The following is a 26,056-nucleotide window of genomic DNA, read 5'->3' as shown; positions in this document are numbered from 1 at the left end:
AGAGTCAAACGTGCAGCTTCAGGAAGGAAAAGGGTGAAACTGCAAGGCATTGACTTCACTGAAGCTAACCCTTTTCCCTAACCATAAAAGTAATTTCTTTCAGCTGTTCACTTCATTATTCTAATCTCAGATTTTTTCCACCCTAACCAACCTGTTGAGAACATGAAAAGCCAAATCTTTGATGGTGGTGTTAATCTATAATCATGTAAGTGTCAGAAGAAAATGCAATTCATCTCCTTAAGCAACGTAGAGAGTAGAAGAGCTTATACAGGGTAACAATGGTTGCTTAACAATAGAGGCATTAAGAATCATCCTTTTTTTTGGCAATGTATTAATGTCTTTCTCTTAATGCATCTGAAAATCATCCTCCATTCATAGTCAAGTGATATACCTTTTTCCTGCTTTTCTGCATAGCAGAAAGGACTGCCTTGTACTTGTCTGATCCCTAGCTACTGTAATAACAAAGGCATTCATTATATTATTCCTAAGATCAGACATGGTGATGCTAAAATGTAAAATACTGCTGGACAAATATTTTGACTTTTTCATTCTACTCAAAATTATGAGCTAGCAAGACGGCAAAGGTGAAGCAAAGACCAATCAGCAGTGGCCTAAATCTCTGGTCAAGAGCTTGAAAAATGTCATGCTTTTCCTTCTAAGTAATGAATTTTGAAACCAAGTAACTATTTCATCCACTAATCTTCCTTGCCTAAAAAAATAGGCAAGAACAAAAATCTCACAAACAAGTAAGCAGTGTAGTCTACTCAGAACTCCAGACACGATGAACTTTCTTCTCATATATACTTAATCTCAGAAACAAGATGAGGCAGGAGGACTGTATGTGAAAATCCCTCTTATCAGGGATAGAGGTAGCCTAGCGTTCTTCAACACATTCATCAGTTATCACTTCCTGCAAGAACTCAGATTCCTCTGAGTAAAGTTAAATGTGTTGCAAACTACCAGCAGGAACACATACACTACTAATAAGTGCCAAAACTGGAAGCTTCATTAGAGAGAAGTTTGAGTAAGGGGTGCATAATTAGTCCCCATTATCTTTAAACTAATTTCCTCTTTCTGTTTAGTGAAGATAGCACTTGGAAAAGTGACAGATCGACAGCCCCGGGAAGAGATTGTCTACAGAGGCAGTGCAAGTTTCCACATGGTGCCTTGTCACTATGGCTCACTGGGAGAAGTAGCTCGTGGGGATAGCAAGAACCACGGTTTAAAGCCCCATCTGCACAACAAAACCACTCCAGCAGCTTAGAAAAGGCACCAGCAAAACGCTCAGCTCAAGCAGATAGAAAAGTCAGTATACATATGAAAGAGTATGTTCTGCAACATTGCAGAAAACCCAGGTTTTGCCAAAACCTGCTTGGTTTTCTGGATTTCAAAGTTGGGCCACGATTCTGCCATTCCATATTCCAGCCAAGCTCTTTTTCTGGTCCACCTGTTACACCTTTCTTCTCTTCCCTGCAGAGAAACTTCCCTTGTCTCACAGTTCAGTGAATCTTGCTGTAAACAGGACAAGTTTCTGTCCTGACAGAAATAAAAACCTGTGTTTGCTTATTTTTCTTACGGTTGATACCAAGGTTCTCAGTTTATTCTACATTTCACTACTTTGCTAGTGACAGAACCCCAAAAGTTCCCAAATCTCTCAATATTTTTCCTGAGAGCATGCTCATTTTCTTCTGTATTTCCTCTTAGCTCCTCATCAAATAATTCTGGAGATGGAGTTCTAGAGCACCTTATATGCAAAAAGGCCTGGTAGCACTGGAGATGGTAAGCCATTTAAAAAATCAACAGTGAGTCTTTTAAAGGCAAATTCCTACTGAGAAACAGGAGCTGCCTGAATAAAAATAACACTAAGCTTCTCAAGATACTGCCATGAAAACTGCATGGCCCAGGAGAAAGATTACTGAAATAACGAACCATGAAAATGAAGAGAAATACAGTCACAAAGGTACACAACTATAGGTACACAAAAGTCTCATCTGTTTCAAACTACCTTTAAAGGTAGAAGACACTTTCACATGATCTTTAAATGTAGTTGTAGGGGTAACAGAGACACTATTAACTTCTTACCTTCTGGAAAGTAAGCAACATGCTAAGAAATCCTGAATTATTCATTAGCTTCAGAGCCTCAGTCCACGATGGCTTCACAGATGGCCGTTCCTGATCAGGTGTTACTGAGTCTATTTTTCTTTGGAATAGAAGTAGTACACAATCCATAATTCTCATTATCAAGTGAGGAGGTTTACCCAGTTTTCGAACAGTGGCAATGTCAGAAGGTTTTATTGTCTGAAATATTAAAAAAGAAAATAAATAATTTATTTAAGCAATCACTTGATGGTAGAGAAAGATGTTTTTTGGGAGGACTGTGTATGTATTGCAGTTGCTGCAGTTTGGCAGGTCACTGAGAAGCAGTACTGCAGTCCTTAAAGGTAGTACCACTCAATGGCTGCTTTATTACCCAACAGTAGAGGAGGTACTGTCCATCTTGCCTCTGCACTGCCTCAGTTTTCAGGGTTTTTTCTATAAGGATTAACAGGTCAATGCTAGTCCTTTCAATATTACTTTTTTTAAAGTCAGAAGCATAAGCATTATTACAAAAAACAGTCGTTAACTACATGTATGTTCAGAACATTTTTGATTCTGACCTGCAGGGCTGCCTCAGCTTCTTCCAGTGCAGGTCTTGCAGCTTCAAGCTTCTCTTCTGCTGCTGCTTTATCAATGGCAATGTCATCCACAATGGCCTGAGCCTTGTCTTTTACCTTTTCCACCTGCATTTTCACTTTTTCAGCAGCTTGGGCTTTCATAGTTACTTCCAATAAAACTTCATCAGCTTTTTTTGAAGCTACAGCCAAATCTTTCTCCTTCATCACCAACTCTTTGGAGAGCTGATTTACTGAATCCTCAGCTTCCATCAGTTTTGCAAGACCTGTGTTGAACAAATTCCATTGAAGCAACAGGAAGACCTATTCAGACACCTCAGTGAAGCAGTCTGGATAGTGAGAATAAGTCACTCAGGTTCATGTTTAGGAACCCCAGTGAGTGATCCCATTTGTTGAACACCAAAACTTAGCAGGGGTAATATCCATTTGTTATTTAATTTCATTATTTATTTTTTTTAAATGGGTAAGAGTCTTCAGCATCTGACACTTGATCACTTGTTTATGTTCTTATATATGAGAGGGACACTAAATATTAAACACATATCAAGAAGCATTAGTATTGTGAATTGCACTCTTAAGAATTATGTGTTCAATTTCAGAAATCTGTGAGACCATAAGAAGTACTAGACTGTACTCTTTGTACAAAACAAAGAGGAGGAAGCTGGCATCCTGAGCAAAATAAGTGAAGACACAAGGACACTAGGCTGAGCTTCTAAATTCAACATTACATGAATGTCCAGATGATATGGGGATAAAAGAAACTAAAGATTTTTGAGTAGTGCAGTGCTCTAACACTTTTATCAATTGATGAGAATATCACTTAGAAAAGTTATAAGTATAAAAGTCTTTATATATAAATGCACGCATGTAATGTAAACGCATCATGTAAATCTTTCTAACCCTCAGAAAAAAGCACATATGTTCCTTCCAGGCAGCCAGCCACCCTCTGCCTACAGAAACATGTGTACATAACTCAGTTCTACAATTGGTAGAAGAAACCATTTAAGTTCACGTTCACTTCCAAACACTATTCAGTTACAGAAACTGTCTAATTGTTTACTGCATATGACCTTGTGCAGTGCAATATTTTGGAAATTCTACATTTGGCACATAACTGTTTATTTAAAAGATTCTTCAGAATGACTGAATCTGAACATTTACTTACCTTCCCTCATATCTACTTTTAGTATGTTTAAATGTGAAAACCAGGATCTCTGTAGTTCCTTGGTATGCATACATGTCAAAGCAGGAGTTTCAGGAATTTTAACCGCTAACTAATAGTGTTTCCAAATCTCACTTGCAATCTGCAACATTCACAAAGTTCACTAAAACAAAACCTCCATATAACCACACACAACACAGTTGAAAACATAGGAGTCTGCTTCCATATGAAAGTGAGCTCACAATTTAAATCCATAAGTTAAATCTCTGGGTGTCTAAGAATCTATACTTTTACATTCTTTTGCTCAGATTCTTCTTACCTTTTTAAAAGCAATCAAACAAAAACCAAGCATATTTTACAGTACCTGTTCTCATGCGTTCAGACAAACTTCCAACATTGGCAAACTTCTCTTTGTAAATAGCTTTGTAGCCTCCAATGAAAGACAGGTATGATTTTGGAGTCACAAATGTTCTTCGCCTATATCGTTCGAAGTATTCAACACATTTTTCAGCTACAATATCTTGAAATGTTCCCATGGTGTTAACAACACTTTGTTTCACTTCATCTGTGCACTCAATATGGTAGGAAACTAAAAAATGCTGTGCAACTGCTACAAGAGCATCTTTAGGCCAGCACTGGAACCAGTCCATGGTACAGCCTGAAATCAGACCCGGAAATTTGAGTGCACGAGTTCTGAATTTTTCCCCAACAGGAGAAAAACAAAGAACCACATGCAGGTTATTACGAACTCGAGCAAGAAAGTAATTATAAAGATTTTCACCAGTGGGAGTACGCCTTGGGTACTCTTTCTTCATTGCCGGTATCAGATCTTGAGTGATTTCACCTATTTCATCTCGTGGAAAAAGATTTGAAACTTCACCTGAAGCCAAAACATTGTTCATGTACTCAAGAAAAGATTCATCTCTGATTTCATTGTCTGTGAATATAAAGATAATGCCCTTTCCTTGTTGCCCAGCAGTGCGGTACAAGATTTTCAGATCATCCAAAAGGTTATTGGTGGCATATGTTCTGGGATAGAAAAGGATTAAAGAAAGAGAGGAAAAAAAAATTACAGATCAGTTTAGTAAGTATCTATGATCTGGCTCAGCTTCCTTAAGGCAAGAAAAAAACTACATAAAAAATTAATACCATATCTCCTGGTTTCTTTTTTTTTTTTAGGGTTTTTCTCTTAAACGTCTTCCCAAAGTGAATGATCAGTACTACAAATCACGGGAAAGGAGGTGAAATCAACAGGAAAACATGCTGGAAAAAAGGATGGTAAAAACAATACTATGTCTAAGTGAATTTTCATGCTGCTTTGCATCCATACAGTTTGCAGATGTAAACTCTTTATTAGAACTGTAGGTTATACAGTTGGATTAAGTTGTCAAGTAGGTTCTGATACCTGCCACCCTTATGTAAATACAGCTGCATTATCTTTCAAAGATATTGACAGCAGGTTAAAGGAAATCATTAAGAGGCAAGAATAACCAAGACTGAGGTTTTTATGGTGTTATTTGGTTTAACTGAAATCAAGCCCCATAAATGCTGTTTGAACATTATCACTTGGGCTGATCAACTCTGCTGCAAATTGACACCATTACTGGTTCTGTCATTATGCCGCTTATGGCTGGTGCACGAGTAAGATTCAGATCAAGTCCACACAAATTAAATTATAGATTTCAGATTATGGAATGTAAAAAGAAGTAAAGTAAGGTTAATAAAATGGCAAATTGTGTCCATTAAGTTCTTAGCCAATTAAAGCTGAAATTAGGAACCTCTTTTCTTTGAAACGAGTTTCTTATTTCCAAGAGTCTCTTCAAAGTCATAAGTAATACTTGCAATACACACATGACACTACTCAATTTTTCTACTAAATTTGCCATACAGAAAGTCTCCCAGTTCTGTCCCAGCTCCATCTCACCACTGGTCTATAGATACCCCTAAAGGAAGCACTGCAGAACTTGTAAAACAGTTATTAAAGTGATTTGCGGTAGTCTCAAGAACATAAGAACTTGTCTACTGAGTCAAAAGTAGGCCACCTAGCTCAATACTCAACACTGGCAATAGGAAATGCTACTTAGAGAGAAAACATGAGTCAGCATTCTCCCTTTACTGTTCATTTCTTTCTTCCCCCCTTCATGTTCACAGCCATTGTATTAGGAATATTAGAAGGCATGTCCATCTTGTCCTTTCGGTATCCTTTTATGAACTTGCTGGTATTGTTTTCCTCCACAGCCTCCTGTGGCAAATTACAAATGATGACTGTTTTGTGAAGACACGCTTCCAGCTACCTTCTTTTAGCCCACCTCCAGTAAGCTTCAGCAAATGAACACTTCCTAAGTGACAGAAATAATTATTTGCCTTATCAATGCATTTTGAATCCTGCAAGTTTAGGGACTGTATTCTGTGCATCTACTCTTTCTTTTTTCCCTCCTGTTTTTGTTCCCACTGTTCCTTCTGCTTCTGGGACACAGGAAGAGGGCAAGACATGTCTGTCTTTCTCCTTCCTTTCATCAGAAACCTCATGACATTGTTCAAAGACCTGATATATCTCGCTAAGGAAGGTTTCACAGTGTACTGAGTAGTTTGCAGGGTGAAATACGCATTGCCAGCCCTCAGCGCTCACCCCTGTAAACCCTATGTCAAAAAAGAAATAGGTGGAAGGCAGTGGTTACTCTCAGTCACTTCAGGAAGGTTTAAATATAATGCCTTCCAGACAATTAGGTGGCAATGCTGACCAAGCCCTAGAGAGATCTCTTCCAGTCCTCTTGTCAGGAATGACAGGGACAGTTTCAAAACAACATCCAGAGTACGAAGACAGAGAAAACAAGCACTCTTGTGCTTGTCCTCTTTCTATACTTGTCTTCCTCCAACTCTTTCTCTCTCTGAAAAGAAACCAAGTAAATGGAACTTAAAATACAGGGCTCTAACCTTTTTTAAAAAAAAGTTGTCCCCCCCAAATTTCTACAAATTATTAAATTCCAGCACTAACTACAATTAAGTAATTAATACCAGTTGTAATAACACAGTCTGGATACATAAGCAGCTATAGAAAAAGTTATTCTTTCCCCTGGCCATCAGCATTTCCCCACTATGCAGAGTACATCAGCAGATTATACCATGTTATTTTTTGTGCAAAATGGTATTTTTAGTGGGATTTCACAGGGGTACATTGCAGATTCAAATGCTGAAGGAAACGCAGATTTCTTGCCCATAGCATAAAGGCACCAAACCAAAGACCAAGGATATGTCATCTATAGACTGCATTTACATGGGTGCTTTTGATTGAAAATGTAGTTTACAATGAGGGATAAAATGTTTGACAGGTTTGCATTTCAAGTTGTTCTATGGCAAATTAAGGAGCAAATGGCTATGTACGCTGCATTGTGTTACCTTGTTAAAGTAATCTGAAAGGTCTCGTATCCAGCAATATATGATGCTAGTCTGGTCAAACTCTGTTTTCCAGATCCACCCACACCCACCAACAATGCGTTTCCTTGCGGAGTACGAATAATCCGTGATATTTTAATCAAATGGATGATTGCATCCTGTGTATTGAGAAAAAAAAAAGGATGAAAAGATATAATAATAATATAATCTATATTCATCTGGAAGCACATCACTGAGCTTTTTTTTGATCTGGACATTTCCAGATGCCTTCTCTGGAGCTTATGCCAAAGCGTCAGTGCTGTATCATCAAAATCAGTAAGAGATTTCCCCCTGACTTCACTGGGCAGCAGGGCTAGCACATGAGAAATGTCCTTGTATCAAGGTCAGATGAAGCAATGTCATATGCAGTGTTTGTACGCGGCAGAGCTGAGGGCATGCCCCTTAGGGGATGGAAGGAAAAGTAGAAAGGATGTAGATTAACATTCTTCCCCAACCTTTTAGCTGAGCTATTTACAAGCACTTTAAATAGGCTGCCAAAAGTAAAATATAAGTACACTATAGACATTTCTTATTCAACTGCTGTATTTATCATAGACAAATAAGTAATTTGAAATGCCCTAATAATCTGTTAAAGCACCCGGTCTAAAGCTGAAGAAAGCATCATGCATCAAGACACGTTTAAGAAAGAGGTAACATCCAGAGATGCAAGATAAGATTTACAATGTGCACTGTAGAAACAAACGAGTTATGCTTTGCATTATGCACGGCAGGAGAAAGAAAAGTTGGGAACTGCAAAGAGATGGAATAATTTATGGGAGAGAAGACAGATGGTAGACAGCAGCATAGCTTTACAGAGTTTATTTGTAAGGCTCGCTGGATACAGGGCTAGCCATTATGAGCTATTTCCAAGATCATTTGATAGAAACATTCAAGATCTATGTCTCAGTAAGTGCAAAATACAAAAATTTTGTATTAATATAATTACGGGCACTAATACCTTGAAAAATACTAAATCCATCCTTGATCCTCTGATTGTTTCATTGTACTGTTGCATGAATATCTGTAATCTTTCAGCTAAATAATCCAAAGAAGGGATAAGCTCATAAATTTTAGGAGCCTTCAACTCTGCATCATCAGGTTCATCTCCAGTAGCTTCTGGAACATCACGCAAGAAATCCACAAAGTATAATTCTGTAGATTCATCTTCAAATAGATTTTGACCATGTTCTGCAGCAGCAATCTATGACAATACATTAAGGATTACTTTAGTAATGAAACACTTCATTGGCCTCTTTCTGTGGCAAATACTTGAATACTATCAGCCTACCTTTTTCATCATATCTTCAAACCAGTCTTTATCACTTTGGCTGATGAATCTGTCTGCAATAACACGTCTGCATTCATGCTGGAACAAGGCTACCAAAACACTGATGCTCTGGCAGACTTCAGAAGTAACTGTAAGTATTCCTTGCCAAATACGACTGAGGTCTCGTAAATTAAAGATGTAATGAAACTTAGCTGGAGTTGGTAACATCTACAAAATAATGTCATAAGCTATATTCAAATAACTACTAAATAAAAATATTTTCTATATAGTATTCAATGAATATAGAAATTTTCATGAACTTCAAAATCAATATTGCATTAAAGCAGAAATACATGCTTGGCATTTAAGAGGCAAAGGTAAAAGTGAAGAAATGACAGTAGCAATGACTAGCTCTTTAATTTCACATAGATTTCACTTGAGTTTCTTAGAATCTTTCAAGTCCCAGGAACATGGACTGAAGGGTAGCCAAGACAGGTTAGTTAATGATGGCATTAAAGGCCACAGTAAAAATGTCAGCATTGAGTAACCTGTGGTGTTGCTCCTGCCCTTTCTTCTAGATGACTTCTGTCACTCTTTTGTCCTTTCCAAGAACATGTGAGGAAAAGTTCACATGGAAAAGTAGATGAGGAAAAGCAAAGAAAAGAGAGCAGAAAGATGAGGAAAGAGAATTTAAAAAAAAAAATAACAACTTGGCAAAAGCGGTATTTTCTCTGTAGGCAGTTAATTAGCAGTAATAAGGATCGTTTCTGTTGAATATACTGGTCAACAGCTGACCGATCAATACTTTCACTAGAACTCTCTCTATTTCTCTATGAGCCAAGTTTATGTCTACAGCTGAATTGCTCGGGAAATTCTGACCAACCATTTCTGGACTAGAAAATATCATTTATCAAATCCCTGCCTATCCCTATCTTTCCACCATTTCCTCCCCTTTTTTCATTAGACGATAAAATTTGGCATACTTTTCTATGCTGTAATTTTACTCTTAACTCTTCAAAATTCATTCTACACATAAATTTTATTTTCTATTTCAAAGAAACATTTGCTTAGGAATTGCAGATAAATGTTTTTACAATCTGTTTGAAATGCAAGTAGTAAATATTTAGAATTTACTAAATACCAGATTTCATTTGTTTTTAACTGATTGCCTCTCTGCCAAATTGGACTTCTTTCCTTTAATTCAGATCTTTAAAGTTTCTCATAATCCAAAGCATCTTTGTAGAGGATTCCTATTTAATTTTTAATTTATGGTTCCTTATGCCCTTGACATTTTCTAAACCAGAAGACACCTAAATCTTCCTATCAGCTACAATTATATATTATAATTCCATCATGTAATTCTTATATTAGCTATAGAAGGCACTGCACGTGATTGTGTTTTTAGTCAGCTAAGTGGGTATTGATAGCAACAAATTCAGAATAGAGGCATGAGCCAGCAGTTATACATACAGGTCACAGCTTTACAACATGAAGTATGAACACACATGACAGTACGTCAGACCTGGGTCATTGTACAGATGTTTCAAAGGTTTCTTAACAGACATAATTTTACCTTTGCTTTTGTTGTTTGCCAAACCTTTCGAGTTGTAGATACTAATGCTGAAGCCAGTTTACATACTTCTGCAGGGAAACCTCGCTGTTCACAGAAATAGCCTTCAGCTATTGTTCGAAATATTTTGTCAATAGAAGAACTGGAAGGCAGTGTGCAGTTGTAGATGGTGAACTGGCGTTTCAGGCGCTGTGGGATGTCATTCCGACCTCCCCCAGGGTGAATCATAGCAGCTACAAACTGGATGTCAACCACATTTGTGAATTCTCCTGGCCTCTCCAAATTGTAGAAACCTTTCTGTTCCATCAGCTGTCTTACAATCTCATTGGTGATCTAGTTATCACCAAAAAAAAAAAAAAAAAAAAGGAGCAGTTAATTATTTCAGGGTTCTCAACTTAAAAAAAAAGAAAAAAAAAAGAGGAAATCTCATGTATAACAGATTAGTAGACAGAAGGAAAGACGTCCCTTATCTTTCTTAATTTCAGGTATTGTGCTGGACGCTTCAGCAATTTATAAAGCCTTGCAACATGGCTTGAAGCAATCTGATGCAGTGGATTGGCTGCATGCAAGCTTCACGTGCTAAGTAGCTGTGGACATGAGGTCAGACATTCCACTGGATTTCCATAATATCAATCTAAGAAAATTCAGTACTTTAAAGTTTCATGCCAGACTACATATTCAGATTGGCACAGGCACTTAGATAGTGACAAAGAATGGTTAGTTTAGCACAAAGTATAGTCACACATTCACTTGTATAGAGGCAGTGAGAGAACAGGATTACAGAGCTATACTGGGAGCAGGGAAATTAGGTTTTCTCAGCAGTAATTTTTTTTTTAATTTAAGTCAGATTTTCAGAGTATAAGTCTACAAGTATTCATTTATAGAACCTCAAGACATCTCACTAGTCTTGGATGTCAACTGTGATGTTAGATTTCACCTAATAATAAATGTATTTTAAAGCCCAGAGCAGATGGAAGAAGGAAGGAGTCTCCTTTCCCAGACTGGTTCTTAGTACAACTAGTTTGGAAATTCTGAAAGCTCTGTGTGTAACCAAAACAAAAGGATTAAAGCTACAATGATTGCATCATGTGGCTTGAGGCTGACCCTAATCTTTTGGTATTTACAGTTTATCATTCTCGGAAAAACTGGTTTAAGGAAATAATTTTTAGTAGATGTACTTGTTCTAGTCCATATTATGATACCTTTCTCCTAAACTTTCCTATTTTTGCAACCTGCAGATCAGCATTCCCATCAGCAGCAATGGTAAGACCACCAAATCCCAAATGTTAACATTTTCCTTTTACCTGATCACCCCATTCATTAATCACAGGCATGTTGATGTCATCAATGAAGACAGTCATTTTCTTCCCTGCTGGAGGACCGTATGTGGTGCCCATTCTTTTATCTATGTAACTTTCTATGCTTCTTTGAAACATATTTGGCAGAGTTGCAGAAGAGAAGTTTAGGCATTTGGTCAAGTGAACGTCAGGATCATACTTGCTTGTGTAATCCTGCAAGATAAACCAATTTTAAGTAAAGTGCACTGGTAACTCCAGATGAATTTAGCCAAAAGGAGACGCAGATGCTCAGAAGCCCTGTAAAAATCAGGCATATACAAAATCTCAGTCCTGCTATTAAATTCAAAATGTCAAACAGCAGTTTGTTCAAGATAAATATACAATCTCTAACCTGAAATTCAAACAAACTCTCAGTTAATGCTTTGCATAAAGTTTCAAAGTATTAAAATTTGTAAGCTTTTAACAGACTTCACTAAGTGTTACAAGAAGTAGACATGTGACAACTCAAGATGCAAATAAACTTTGCATCAGTGATTGTCAGGGTTTTTCTAAATTCAAGCTGTTAGTGATGATCTATTACAGCAGTCTGCAAAGAACAAGTGAAAAACCAAATCCTTTTTCACGTTTACACTACAGCACCATATCTTACAACAAAAGCAGTGTGAAGGAACGGTAGTGTAAAATTAAACCCAGCTACATTGCATTTACTGATAGTTATCCTTTCTTAATGAAGGAAGGAATACTTGGTTTTATAAATGCATACAACTCCCACGGCTACTGCTGATGCCCTGAAGCAACGAAGTTCCACTTTCTGCATTTAGCGAGGTTTTATAACAGAACCGGAAAGAAAAAGATGTAACCCTGGAGTAACACCAAGGCATATATATAAAGCATGGAAAATATTTTGTTTAACAAGAGTTCTGAGACATAAAAATGGTATTAAAAATTCCAGATTTCCAACATAACTTCTTTTTAAAGATTCAGTTCTTGTGCAATGATGACAAAGTTGAATACAATTTAAATCCTTATCTTTATAACAGGGTTGACTAGAAATGTTCCCATTTTGGTACCTCGGAAAAACACACCTGTATCATTGCTGATTAAATGCTCTAAGAACAACTCCAGTGAGACATACACTCTGTGACAATAGCAAGGAAGATACAGCTAAGCTCCCCCAAAATATTTTGATGAATAGTGTTAAATGGTTGATTTTGTTGATACAATGACCTCCACTTAAGAAAAGGTACCCTTCAGAAATAAGATTTTCTCAGACACCACACAAATGACCATCTACACACGCAAATGTACATGCAATAGTCCTGTATTTGGTGAATACACTTGACAGCTGATGGGTTGGTGCAGGTCACTGCTCAGACCTCTCCTCAGGGCTCCAACAGTTTATACAAAAATAATGTACTGGTGCAGGTGCCCAGGTGCTGGCAGCAGGGGCTGTGGGGCTGCCCCTTGTGAGAAGAGAACGGGGCTTCCCCATGTCAGACATAGGCAGTTCCAGCAGTTGCAATAGACCCACCGGAGCCACTCTGTCCGTGTAAGAAAGGGTAAAATACTGCCTGGCAGCTGAGAGAGAGAAGTGAGAAAAAATCGGAGAAAGCCAGCCCTGCAGACACCAAGGTGAGAGCAGAAAGAGGGGCAGGAGGTGGTCCAGGAGAGATTCCCCTGCAGCCCATGGAGAAGACCATGGTGGTGCAGGTTGTCCCCCTGCAGCCCACGGAGGACCATGTTGTAGCAGATATCCACACTGCAGTGCCTGGAGGTCCCCGTGCCACAGTAGGTGGATGTGCTCTAAAGGAAGCTGTAGTATGTGGGGAGCCCGTATCAGAGTAGGCTCTTGGCAGGAGCTGAGGCCTGTGGAGAGGAGCCAATGAAGAAGCAGGTTTTCTGGCAGGAACTACAGCCTGTGGGGGACCTATGCTGGAGCAATCTGTTCCTGAAGGACTGTGCCCCATGGAAAGGGCCTACACTGGAGCAGTTCATTAAGGACAGTATCACGTGGAAGGTATCCCATGTGGGAGCAGGGAACAGCATGGGGAGGAAGGAGTGGCAGAGAGGAGCTGTTATGGACTGACCACAACACATTCCCCATCCCCTGCGTCACTCAGGGTGGGAGGAGGTAGAGGAGTCGGGAGTGAAGGAGTGAAGTTGAGCCTCGGAAGAAGGGAGAGGTGAGGGGAGGGTGGTTTTAGTATTGTCTTTGTTTTTCACCATCCAATTCTATTTTTAATTAGCAATAAATTAAATTAATTTTCCCCAAGTTGAGTCTGTTTTGCACTTGAGGGTGAGTGATCTCCTTGTTCTTCTCTCAACCCATGTCCTATTGAGGAGGGGGAGGGAACCAGTAGCTGGGTGGGGTCTTGTAGCTGGCCAAGGTCAACCCACCACAACTATGAATACACAACCATTCACAAAATACACTTGTGTTCTATTTGTTGGAGCATTTCAGAAACTTTACGTGGTAACAGTAATATTCCACAGGACATGAAAGAGAACTATATTTGAAAAAGAAGAGGTTATTTAACGGGATTATTTTTGTTAGTTAAACTGTCGGATTCTGGGTGCCATTTTCAACTCTACCTTACCAGTTTCATGTTAAATTCTGGATTTTTTGCAATTCATAAATTAACAATACAGAGACTAAAGGTCTTAAATAACACTCTAAGTTCTTTATTTTGATATATACTGATATCTTACTCAACACTGAAGTTTGCTTCAGATTAATTCAGATTACTACCTCAAGTTTCTTTACTTTTTCATGAAACCAGCTGCTTATGTCTGGAAATGTCTTTTCCACGAGGTGTAGTAAAGCAAAATTCTACAGAAGGTGAAAGCAGAAAGGGAACAGTTGTGAAGGCAGTTAACTTTCACTCCTAACCTTAAATGAGATCAACTATCTACTGGCATTAAACTCCCTTGTGTAAGGAACATACCCTGCTCTATAGAATAGACACTGGGTAAGCAGCTCCCAAGAATCAGTTCCAACTATTTTTAGGGGCAGGAATGGCAGCTGAAGGCTGGAGGTTGCCAGTATATGGCCAAAATCCAGCACGCAGAATATCAAGACCCCCACCCAGACCCCGCCTCTTCACTCTGCTAAAATAGTTCGCCAGCTGGTGCCAGGAACAGAAGTTGACATTACACCGGCATGCACGTTGGCATCAACACCTAAGATGAAAAAGTAGTATTAAAGGCTGCTGGCATTGGTACAACTCACTTTATGTCAGGGCTCAGAAAGCAGATGGACGAGGAACACAAAATGGCTCCAGATTTTAAGAAAGCCAAAGGTCAATTTAGGCCAGTGTTTTTTAGTTATTTTCAGTTTCAAGACCTCTGCAAATCTGCCAGAGGAGGTACAGATGCCTGTACAGCAAATTCAGCTGTCCCTACAGTCAATCAGTTTTATTTAGGTACCTTTCATTGATCAAAGAGTCTACAGATTCCCCTGGAAATCACAGACACCATGCCGAAAACCATTACACTTGCATTTTTTTAAATAAGGGATGCCAAGTTTGGTATGACATCTGAGTTTGTTCGGCCTTTTGATGATTAGCTCTTCTGTAGTAAGTTATTAATTTTTTAAAGTGTCTTATAATTAACCTGCACCATTTTATAATATGGAAAGCATTAATTTGTTAATTTAATAGACATCCTGTTATTATTTTCTTCTACAGAAAGAACAATATGTCATTTTCAGTGAAGTAATTAAGAGAGCAGACAATAAACACTAAATTTACCCTCTAAAAAATCACCCTGAGTAAAGATGGAAGTTCTTTATTTCTCTTCAGTTTGGCTTGTGAAGAAAGTCTGTGTAACAAGGGTGTACAAAAAATCAGTTCACACACGGCACCACCAACAAAGCACAAGGAAATAAAAAAATCCTCCAAGGATCAATATTTTCTTAGCAAAATCTCCAGTTTGACTTCTCAAAAGAAAAGAAAGCATATGAAAGAGCATTTATCACATGACATTGTGGCCATGGTTAGCAAAGTTTAAAAGAACCCTTTATACTAAAGTATAGATACATTTTTTTTGCTTGTAGGCCATGTGAGTACTGGCAAAATGCCTTAGTAAAAATGTTAGTATGTAATCTGAAGTAAAATCAAATTACTCTTACACTTCAATTTAACATTTGTGCCAATGTCAATTATTGCAATGTTATTATATGAAGATATGACATGTTTTTCCATTCCACCTACCTTAATCATAACTGTTTTGGCTGTTCCCTGTTCCCCAATTAGCAGAACAGCTTTTCCTTGCCTCATGATAGTGTGCATTAGAAAGTCTGTTCGGACACTGTCTACATTTGGAACTAGAATGGAAGTATACTCTGGTACTGAATCTTTAGGGTAAATATATTCAGGGACCTGCATAAGAAAGACATGCAAAAAGTTTGAGACTTTCTACCTGGCCACACAATCACTTTGCATCACAACACAAAACCAAAAGTACTTTACAAAATGTACATTAGCAAAACTTTTCTTCCTGAAAGCCAAGCATCCATTTATAACCAATCAGTACCTTGCCAAGCTTTTCTAAAAGGATGTTAGACTAACAGGATATTTTCCCTCCACTATTCTCTGTCACATGAAGAAAGCTTTTCCTTCCTGGGAGTTCTTAAATAGTAGGGCAATAGACTGTAGGCAAAACTAAGATCACTTCTGTTTCACTTTCAGAGCTATTTCAAATGCATGTTCCTATCCTCTGCCAAAGACATTTATGGAGAAAAGAAAATAAATCTTTCAAAAAAGATTAATCTCCCAAACAAAATTATTCAAGGATTTACATAACAAAATAATATGCCTCTTACCAAATATATCTTTCTTATATACTTATTAAGAAAGCCTAGCATGTTGCAGCATACAAACCTTCTTTGACCAGTGCTCCCACTGGCCACAGGCATTGATACCAAATTCAAACATGGTTTCTTCTCCATTCACAGCTGGAAGTTCTCTCACTGCAGAGTGCTTCCGTAGGAACAGCTCCATTTTCAGCCTGTCATCCAGTTCCAAAAGAGCTCCAGCTGACCACATTACAGCAAAAATGAATAAGCGAGCAATGTGTTCCTCGCTGAGCTGCTTCTCATCTCGGTCAGACAATAAACCCTGCAAAGCAGATGCAATATGTAACTATTGCCCTCCTAGAATAACGTCCCAGCACAAATAACAGAATGAGAGAGAGAAAAACTGAATGTCATATCTACCTGTAGGAGGTCAATAGCTTGTTTGATGTACATACATTCTAAAATTGGCATTTTTGGTGTCACAGCAGAGAAAACAAAATCTATCACATCCTGGAAAGGAAAAACATCATTTAAAGAATCTGTTTACCAGTTTCAATGGTATGATTTATTCCTTGATGAGACCAGTTTCTTAATTTCAAGTATATTGTAAACTTCATTCCAAACAACATTTTCCCCCATTTCTAGGGTTATAAATATTCAGACTTAGACCATGAAATTTTGCTAACAATAACATATTAGAAAAATAATTTTGATGCACCACAGTTAGCAGAATTATTCATATGAGCTCATATAGTAATTTCCTGAAAAGCAATTTGAAGACTGCTTTTCAGTTACATCAGGGATCTTCCATTTGTGCTCTCCACTGGTGATTTTAATCCACCATTGTAATTTTTGTAGTGGGAAGATAAAAGCACTAGAATTGTTGTGATGATATGTATATAATGCACAAACTCACCACTATAAATTTCTATCTGATCTGTTCTGACTGCACCATAATGTACCTGTCCCTCTTGAAACCAATACTCTTGGTTTTCTGCAGAATCCTGGCAGGATCCAAAGGGAATTTTGCAATTGATTTTAATGGAATGTGGACTTTCCTCAGGTTACACCACAGTGATGGCCACCATGCCTGCCTTTGCCAAGTGTTCTGCAACATCTTTAGCAAAGTTTCAAATTGATGTAAAGTCCTCTCTGAGCATTGCAGTACAGAACTATTTTGAAATATCAATTACCATCCCTAGTACAGACTGATGTAGATTATAACTTACTTTCACTTGCATTTAACAATTTTTAATATAGTTCCCTCCCTGTGGGTTCCATTTGCCTTCGTAATCTTTGGAAATCAACACTGCCTACTCATTCTGGGAAGTAAAAGTACAACAGGGACACTATGGGAGATAGTGTCTATAGTCTGTAGACTATTTTGGAGGACTTCCATTTATGTCTCCCATGTCCTGTCAGTGAAAAAGCTAAGACAACGAAGACATTCAATCAGCCAAAGATGTAAACAATCACATAGATATTTTTGAAAAATCTGTGAGCTGCTTGCCCACACACTCACCAGCTTTGTTTCAATTTTTTCAGTTTACTTTTTTTGCCATTAATTTCTAAATACCCTATGCTGAGTATTTATTGGCACAGAAACTGAATCAAGATTTTTTCCCATCCTCCTGAGTTCCATCTCACGAGACTAGTAAGTAACACGCACAACAAAGATAAACATTATAAGAAAAAACTCACCTAAGCATCTTAAACTAGAATAAGTCTCACGGCTAAGTGGTCTCAGAAAGAAGACAGTCTGAATGTGGGCACATAAGAGGAGGGAGGCTTAGAAAACATCCCTTTTTATGTTATTTCTTGTTTACTAACAAAAGTGCTTCCACCTCTGTGTGTTGCTTTTTGTGGTTCACCCTCTAAAATGTGTGTTTTGCCCAAAGCAATACATAGGCTACTCAACTGACTAATTGGGGGTTTCTGGGTTCCAGAAGGAATGGGTAGAAGTAAGTCACTTAAAACAGCGTGGGAGATTTGAATCCAAAAACTTTTAAAATTTGGACCTAAATCTCTCGGAGATTCAGTTTCTTCATCTGTACAATAGACTAGATGTCTCATGGGGCACTGCAAATTGTTTAATAATTGATTTGAGACATTCGGAATAAAGATATTTCATGAGTCAAAGTAGTCTGTACTTTCAAGAGCCCAATTTTCACCAGAATGAATTTTACAGTACTTATGATTCCAGTGAGATTTGTGTCATTCTTGTTCTATGAGTTTATGAAAAAAAATCAGGTTCAAATACACCAATACTTTATTTCTACTATTTTTAAAACAATACTTGGCAGAAAGAAGGATGCAAGATCACGATAGCAATTAGCATGAATTAGCTACTTATTATGGTGGGTTTTTTTAGACAGGATGTCTGGAGAAACTGGGCCGTGACAAATACACACAAATTGCAAAGAATTTGGATCAGGAATTTGCTATCCCTTAAAAGGAGACTGCAATATGAAGTCAGACAGTAAAAACTCATATAAGAAAAGACTCTTTTGCACAGCGTACAGTCACTGTGGAACTCACAGACTATAGGATGCTCTTTAGGACAAGAAATTGGCAACATACTCAAAGGGTTTAGACAAGCACAAGAACAATTAAATAATGCAAAGTTATTAGTATTTGTAATATTAATTTGATCAGCATTTAAATATTAAAGCTAAGAAATTCTTTGGATGATATATTCAACACTATGCTCCAGGGGCAATAGCAGCCTTTACCCAAAAAAGATTAGGGTGAGATTTAATGTGGAGGGAGGAATAAGTCACATCTGACTACTCTGCTGTTTTTAGGACTTCTGTGAAGTCTCCATAATAGGTCAATAAGGGATCCAGGACACCAGATGTTATTTAAAAAAAAAGAAAAAAAAAAAAAGGAAAGCGAATGTGATTTAAAACTATCTTTTTTTGCATTTAAACAATACATAGACATGCTGAAACTTAGGTTACTCACATAACATCCATCACTAGTTTAAGCTTCAGACTTTGCAGACAAAATAAATAACATCACTCAGGTAATTATTTTAATTATTTCAGTTCTTTGAAACTGTCTCAGATAGTTACTTCCAGCAGCTATGCAACTCTGTTGCTTACAGGTAGCAGCATCATTCACAGACAAGAAATTGGCAGTATAGCTTCTAAATTTAAGAGAGTAGAGACTTTAGATGGGGAGTTTACTTGAAATTACTCCTAAGGAGGGAAAGAGAGGGTGAAAATCCAACCACTCAGTCACCGTTTTAAAAAAATCCTGTGGAGATAGAAAGGATTCAGAGATAATCTCAATTAAAAATAAGTTTGGTTTGGGGTGGTTGTTTTGGGGGATTTTTTGTGTATTATTTATTTTTTTATTTTATCCTTACCTTTCGGACTACCTCCTGTCTTTGATATAAAAACTAATGACTTACAGTCGAATTTATAATATACATGGAAAAAATAAAATATTCTTTCCACTGATTCACAGCTATTATTATCTGGTACTTCCTCCTACACTATTGTTACTTGATGTACCTTCATTAATAATGATTTTATCCAACATGCAGATTTTCAGTGACAAGTACTATTTTTATTAGCGTAAATAATGAATGTTTATTGTAAGCAAATTGGAATTACTATCGCAGTTGTCTTACATCTATTTTGGTTGAATTTAGGTTTGATTTCAAGAGGTCTTTATAGGTATACTCAACGATTGATTCTTCTTACCTACTATATATCCATCTATAGCCTAATCTTCATTGTCTTCTAAAATTCAGATATTTTTAAGCTGCTTATAGCCATGCTTTTCTTAATACTAGCATTAAATTCACCAGTCTGTATTTGGAGTTTGACTACCACTGTTGATGCATTTTATTTCACCAATTTTTTTTTTAGAATTTATTTACCCATTCTTTTAATGTGGGGGAAAATAACAACTGTGAAAAGAGCCACCTGAATACAAAAGCAGTGCTACCCTCATCTGTAAAATCACTGTTATCGCTTCTATTATTTGAGAAGAAAAGATAGCTCATTAAAAGTGAAAGAAAACTGACAGCATGACAGCTTTCATTTACATTTCGGTAGTTCCAAATGCAGCCTTCCGCACAGAACTAACTTCATATTTCACTGCATTTTCATCTCTCAATCTAATAAAATACATATTTTTCTGGACTTTATTGCTATTGCTTCAGGCAAGGGTATTTAAATGTTGTTATTATGTTTTCGGAGTAAGTTGTAGCATAAAATATAAATAGAATTGTGGCAAAGCAGCAGTAAATTGACCCACATATACATTACTTTGGAAGCATATTTTAAAATTCATTATCAGAATTGTTTCTCTTGCTGCTGCAGTAAATACTATGTCATATCATTATGTTTTGGAGGTAGAACAAAATGAATAGCTTGTTAAACATTGGCTTTAAAGTAAATGGGCACTGAAATGAAACATATCTGTAAGAAGACATTTGTTAACATTCAAGGCATTCCAAAACTATGTTAATCATTGGTTTTATCATGATTTATAAATAAACTTTCTGAAATGTCACTCGAAGTTCATTAAAAACTGCATTTGTAAAATCCAACAGCAATGAAAAATATTACAGGAGAAACCCCTGCAAAATCCAATACCAACTACACAAGAAAACTGGCAGGAGACAGCCAATGGCACAGCAAGGTATATAAGGAAGTCGCATTTGTTCCACAGATGTTGAGGAAATCAGAAGATAACAACACTGAAAGACTGAAAGTAACAACTATTTCTTTTAAAAATTCCAAAGAAAAAATAAGAATTTTAGTGTAATTGAAAACAGTATACTGAGATTATGCTTTTAGCTCCGCTATTGAGTACAACCACCCATAATATTAATGAAACCTTTTTAATGATTCGGTATGCTTAGGCCAAACGGAGGGGAAAAAACATTCAGAATTCTCCCTTTGGATCTACTGATTGAACTTGATTTAGTCAGAGAATGTATCAAAGAGATACCATCTCAAAACAATTCTGCTCCTTTGGAACAGAATCATTGATTATAAAATCAATTGATTATAAAGACAAGACCACTGCAGTCACCTGTGCTGAGCTTCAGAACACCACAGAGCACAGAACTGCCCTTAATTATTTTGTACTACAGAATGTCTTTTAAAAATAACTAATGGGCCAAATGCAATCCTGCTGCAGCCAAAATTGAGAAAGATTCCACCATAGTTAATCTAGCTTAATTTCCTTCTGAATTTACTTCTTTATATTTAAAAAAAACACGGAAGTTTATCCAATCCCTTTATGTATCCTAACAGGAACTAAAATTTCAGCAACAATTACAGCCAAAGAGAATATCTGTTTTGCCAACATACATTATAAAATAATTACAGATTTAACAATTCATTGCCAAATAACCTATGCAGACAAAACAAGCATCCAAATTATTCATCTGCTATAGTTTCACTCATTAATGTTAGAGATAATTTTCTCTCTTTTTTAAATTCTTCATCCTTATTTTATTACATAAACAAAGAGAAGTAAATAATTGAAAAAGCAATGAGGAAGAAACAATGCTTCATTAAATGAAGAATAAGAAATGCAATATTTTTTTTCTCAAATTGTTGAATGAAGTACCTGAAATACAGCATGAAAGCAATTCCATAGGACATCAGAGTATGTAACAGGAAGCGTTTGCAGCCAAGCTCTTAAAATAGGCTTCCAATCTAACACCGAAGAACTCATGAAGACCATCCCGTTACGAGAAACTGTTGCAGGAGAAGCATTGTCAATGTTGTGAGGTTCAAAAATAATTTTGCAACTGGGGGACATCGGAATACGATCTCCATTGGCCAAAGTAAGGGTCTTATTATCATCCAGAACGGAGTTCAGATTTTCAATCCATATTGCATCAACAGGTCCATCCAAAACTATCCAGATATGCTCACCCTAAAAAAAGGAGACACACACACACATGCAACTATACACACATTGACCAAAAATACACATTTCTTTAATCTCAAAGAATGTACTCTAGGATATAAATAATGAGTCTTAATTTGGTGCTGATTAGCTCAGCATGAACCACAGTTTTTATAATTTGCTCTGTGATTTTAATCCTTCTTATATTATCCCATGTCACACCAAAAAGGATATTAAGAAAAGTGACAAAAATTAATTTAGGCTGTCTCTTTCTTCTACAAAAGTACATCAGCCATACCAGCATCACCAAGGTGGACGAAAACATTTCCCATTAAATATAGTCGTAGACACATGTAGGCATACAGTCAGTCCTTGTGGGATGTTACTGAAGTATTTCATGTAAGGCTTCCCATTTTCCAAGCAAGAACTGAATGAAACTCTGAATTGTAACTATGATTCCATGAAACATCATCTGCAGGTTTGATAAGAGAACTGGGAAATGACTATACAGATTTCTTACCAGATCCTCTTACATGCTGATACTATTAGTGAAATAGAGTGGCAATGACACAAAACCAGAAAGGAGAAAATTAACTTTCCTGTCCTCATTTCAAAGCATGAACATCCCTTGCTTCTGTATTTGAATGGTAGGACTACTGATTTACAGAATGAAGCAAAACCCTTAAAATCTTTTCCAATTTAATTCTGGAACCTCAAGTGCTTGGGAAGCCTAGTGCCCCCTGGCATATACACAGAATTGTGACTCTGGCATACACTGAGCTATTCAGATACAAAGCAAAACTAACTCTGTATTTTCCCATTTGATTTTATAATAGAAGATCTTTCACACAAATGACAGGTAGTGAGATCTTACAGAAACAGTATTAAATGTCCTTATTAATTGTCATGATGCAATACCCATTACCTTCTTTGCTTTTAAAGTTTTTCTCCATAATGTAGAGAAAATACCATCTGTCCAGTCATTTGTAGCAACATCAAGGGTACCAAACATCTGGGAAGCTGTGATTGCCTTTGGGTTCATTCTCATCTCTTTATGAGGAGCACCACAATCTGTCATTGCTTTCATCAAAATATTAATGCATTTTGTCTTTCCTGCACCAGTTGGACCTAGAGTCATCATACCTTAAAACAATACAAACATGGTTTAAAATGAAATGTCAAAATGTCACACTACCATTTAATGGTTCTTTGCATCAATGATCCTTGTTTTATTTTTATTAAAAGCCAATACAAAAAAGATGTTTCTTGCTTCACTTACTCAATGTTGACTGAAATGGAATTTAAAAATATTATTAAAAGGCCTCCATAAATGTCTGCTCTATTATGATAGGCAAGCCTATGTGGGTCTGTATCTTCCCTCAGGCAGTTCTGTTCCTTTTTCTAATTGGAAAACAAAACTGCCTTTTGATGTTCGCAGGCAATGACATTGACATGACTGCTAGTAAACAAAACCAGTAATTTCTAAATGTATTTAATGAGAATGAGTAGTTCCCAATGATATACAAAATCAAGTGTGACTTCTGAAGCAAAAATATGTACCTGCATCCATCCATGCTGACATTTTAATACACTTTTCTTATTTTAAAAACTGTTAACAGTAACTACACCTTTAATTTTATCAGTGTGTACATATATTGCCTCAGGAAAAGAAGCCATGTCTTCAACAAAAAAAAGAGCCTACAATTGATCCTTTAAGTTATATTTTCTAAATCAACTATTCAAGAGGCCCAGAGTCTGTCCAAAAGTGGATGGGACATTTGAACTGAGACTTCCAAAGTCATCTAAGGGAGCTAGATAACTCCAATTCACCTTAGAGGAAACTGGACAACATAATCCTTAGCTGGCTTTGAAAACCTCTTCAACGAAGGTATGGAACAAACAATCACAAACCCAAGTTACAAACCTAATCCAGTATAATGCAGACTGCAAAATACAGGGAGCTGAATGTTCCCAAAAACAGCTTGGGCATCAAGACAATCACTTATTCATGCCATATGTTGCATATGGGGAGATCTAATCCAAGCCCCTCAATGTTAATGCAATAGCCTTTCTGCTGGTTTCAACAGCATTTGGATCAAAACTGTTATGCAAAAGAGATTTCAGGATCCATGCACCAAATCTCCATGCATATGTGTGTGTGTGCGCGCGCGTGCATGAGCACACTATTTGCATCTATTGCCTCTAGTTCAACCAAGAGAAGTCATGCATTTTACAGATTTTTCCTCGTTACTTGAAATCCCATGGTGACCTCTCCATAAATCCAAGGGTCCATGAGTAGGACAAATGGAAGTCAGGAAAAGAGAGATCTTTTTCCCCTCTATGCAATAACTTGTGTCATAGAAAGGCCCTGGGTGTCCAAGTGTTAGGCCAATCGGAGCTGCATGACCTCTGGAAATAGCAGAGATGTGTGGAAAGAAGAGGCATCAAAGCAGAATATCACAGTGGAACCATGAGATTTTGGGGAAACAGTGGTCTGTGTTGTCTTGCAGACCAAACAGCTTCTTCTAATAAGAGACATGTGACTGAAATAATTAAAATTTTCATGGTTCCTATATAGATGTAGGTGTTATGATTTGAAATGGAATATTGAACCCAGTGATCTGGATGTAAATTCCTAACTCGGCACAGCATTAACCAGTTCTTTGGCTTAATCTGAGCTAAACCTTTAAGGCATTAAGGTCTCAGACTGTGCTATGTAAATGAATATTTCCTTTTATTTGTTCTATTAGTTTAAGCTTACTATTCTCTTATTATGACATTAAAAGGGAGAATAAAAAGGATGACATCTTCACAAATCTTTGCTACTTAAGTTACATTTCCTTTATATTTTGTCCTTCACATATGAAAAAATCCTTAGTTGTAAGGGGCTGGGGGAGTGGGGGACATCTCAAAGTAGGGGAATTTTTTTTTCCACTTAGCTTTGAATTGTAAACCTGATTTTATTACTGTCTTTGATAGTACTTTACTTTCTAAGACAGGATAACTTTACTCATTAGCCTTTTGTGCACTGTAAAAATGTATTTTCACAGAATCACAGAAAGATTGAAGTTGGAAAAGACTTCTGGAGGCCATCTTGTCCAACTTCCCTGGTCCAGCATGAGGTAAACTTATTTCTCCTCAGTTGAAATGGCCATAATTGAACACAAAGAACAACACTTGGAATTACCCTGCACACTTGGTAGAATCTATGAAAGTAAAGGTTTGAGAGACTATTTTTTGTAATCTCAGCATCATAATCTCACAGTGACATTAAACATGAGCTTCATGACTGAACTGTGTCTGAGGGCAATGCTGTGTTCAGAACACTGAACAAAATCGGCTGTTTCTGAATTTTAATGTATACTCTATATTTAGAATTACAGAATATTTTGGTTTTGGAAGGAACCTTTAAAGGTCCACTAGTCCAAACCCCCTGCAATAAGCACAGACATCTTCAACTTGATCAGGTTGCTCAGAGCCCCATACAACCTGACCTTGAACGGTTCCAGGGATGGGGCATCTACCACCTCTCTGGACAACCTGTTCCCGTGATCTACCACCCTCATTGTAAAAAATGTCTTCCTTCTATCTAGTCTAAATCTTCCCTCTTTTAGCTTAAAGCCACTACCCCTTGTCCTATTGCAACAGGCCCTGCTAAAAAGTTTGTCCCTACCTTTCCTGTAGGCCCCCTTTAAGTACTGAAAGGCTGCAATCAGGTCTCCCTGTAGCCTTCTCTTCTGAACAACCCCAACTCTCTCAGTCTGTCCTCATAGGAAAGGTGCTCAAGCCCTCTGATGATCTTCATGGCCCTCCTCTGGACTCACTCCAACAGGTCCATGTCTTTCCTGTGCTGAGGACTCCAGAGCTGGATGCAGTATTCCAGGTGGAGTCTCACCAGAGCTGAGTAGAGGGGCAGAATCACCTCACTCGACCTCCTGGCCACACTTCTTTTCATGCAGCCCAGGATACCATTGGGCTCC

At 37.4% G+C, this 26,056-nt stretch overlaps 1 protein-coding gene across 1 annotated transcript in view; it reads right to left on the bottom strand.

Annotated features, from left to right (window-relative positions):
• Window positions 1-26,056, bottom strand: part of LOC141464169 (dynein axonemal heavy chain 5-like) — a 159,570-nt gene that overhangs the window by 63,802 nt on the left and 69,712 nt on the right. Inside the window, exons 47-59 of the mRNA XM_074146952.1 lie at window positions 23,002-23,219; window positions 21,792-22,103; window positions 16,617-16,706; window positions 16,282-16,518; window positions 15,613-15,780; window positions 11,408-11,614; window positions 10,107-10,436; window positions 8,555-8,761; window positions 8,225-8,467; window positions 7,231-7,385; window positions 4,199-4,863; window positions 2,658-2,938; window positions 2,083-2,298 (exon numbers count right to left, since the gene is read on the bottom strand). Coding sequence (XP_074003053.1) covers window positions 2,083-2,298; window positions 2,658-2,938; window positions 4,199-4,863; window positions 7,231-7,385; window positions 8,225-8,467; window positions 8,555-8,761; window positions 10,107-10,436; window positions 11,408-11,614; window positions 15,613-15,780; window positions 16,282-16,518; window positions 16,617-16,706; window positions 21,792-22,103; window positions 23,002-23,219 — 3,329 coding nt within the window. The remainder of the gene's footprint in view (window positions 1-2,082; window positions 2,299-2,657; window positions 2,939-4,198; window positions 4,864-7,230; window positions 7,386-8,224; window positions 8,468-8,554; window positions 8,762-10,106; window positions 10,437-11,407; window positions 11,615-15,612; window positions 15,781-16,281; window positions 16,519-16,616; window positions 16,707-21,791; window positions 22,104-23,001; window positions 23,220-26,056) is intronic.

The sequence above is a fragment of the Numenius arquata genome, chromosome 4 (assembly GCF_964106895.1).
Source record: "Numenius arquata chromosome 4, bNumArq3.hap1.1, whole genome shotgun sequence".
NCBI classification, from domain to species: Eukaryota; Metazoa; Chordata; class Aves; order Charadriiformes; family Scolopacidae; genus Numenius; species Numenius arquata.
Note: the sequence above shows the minus strand (reverse complement) of the source record. Positions and strands in the feature narration are given on the sequence as shown.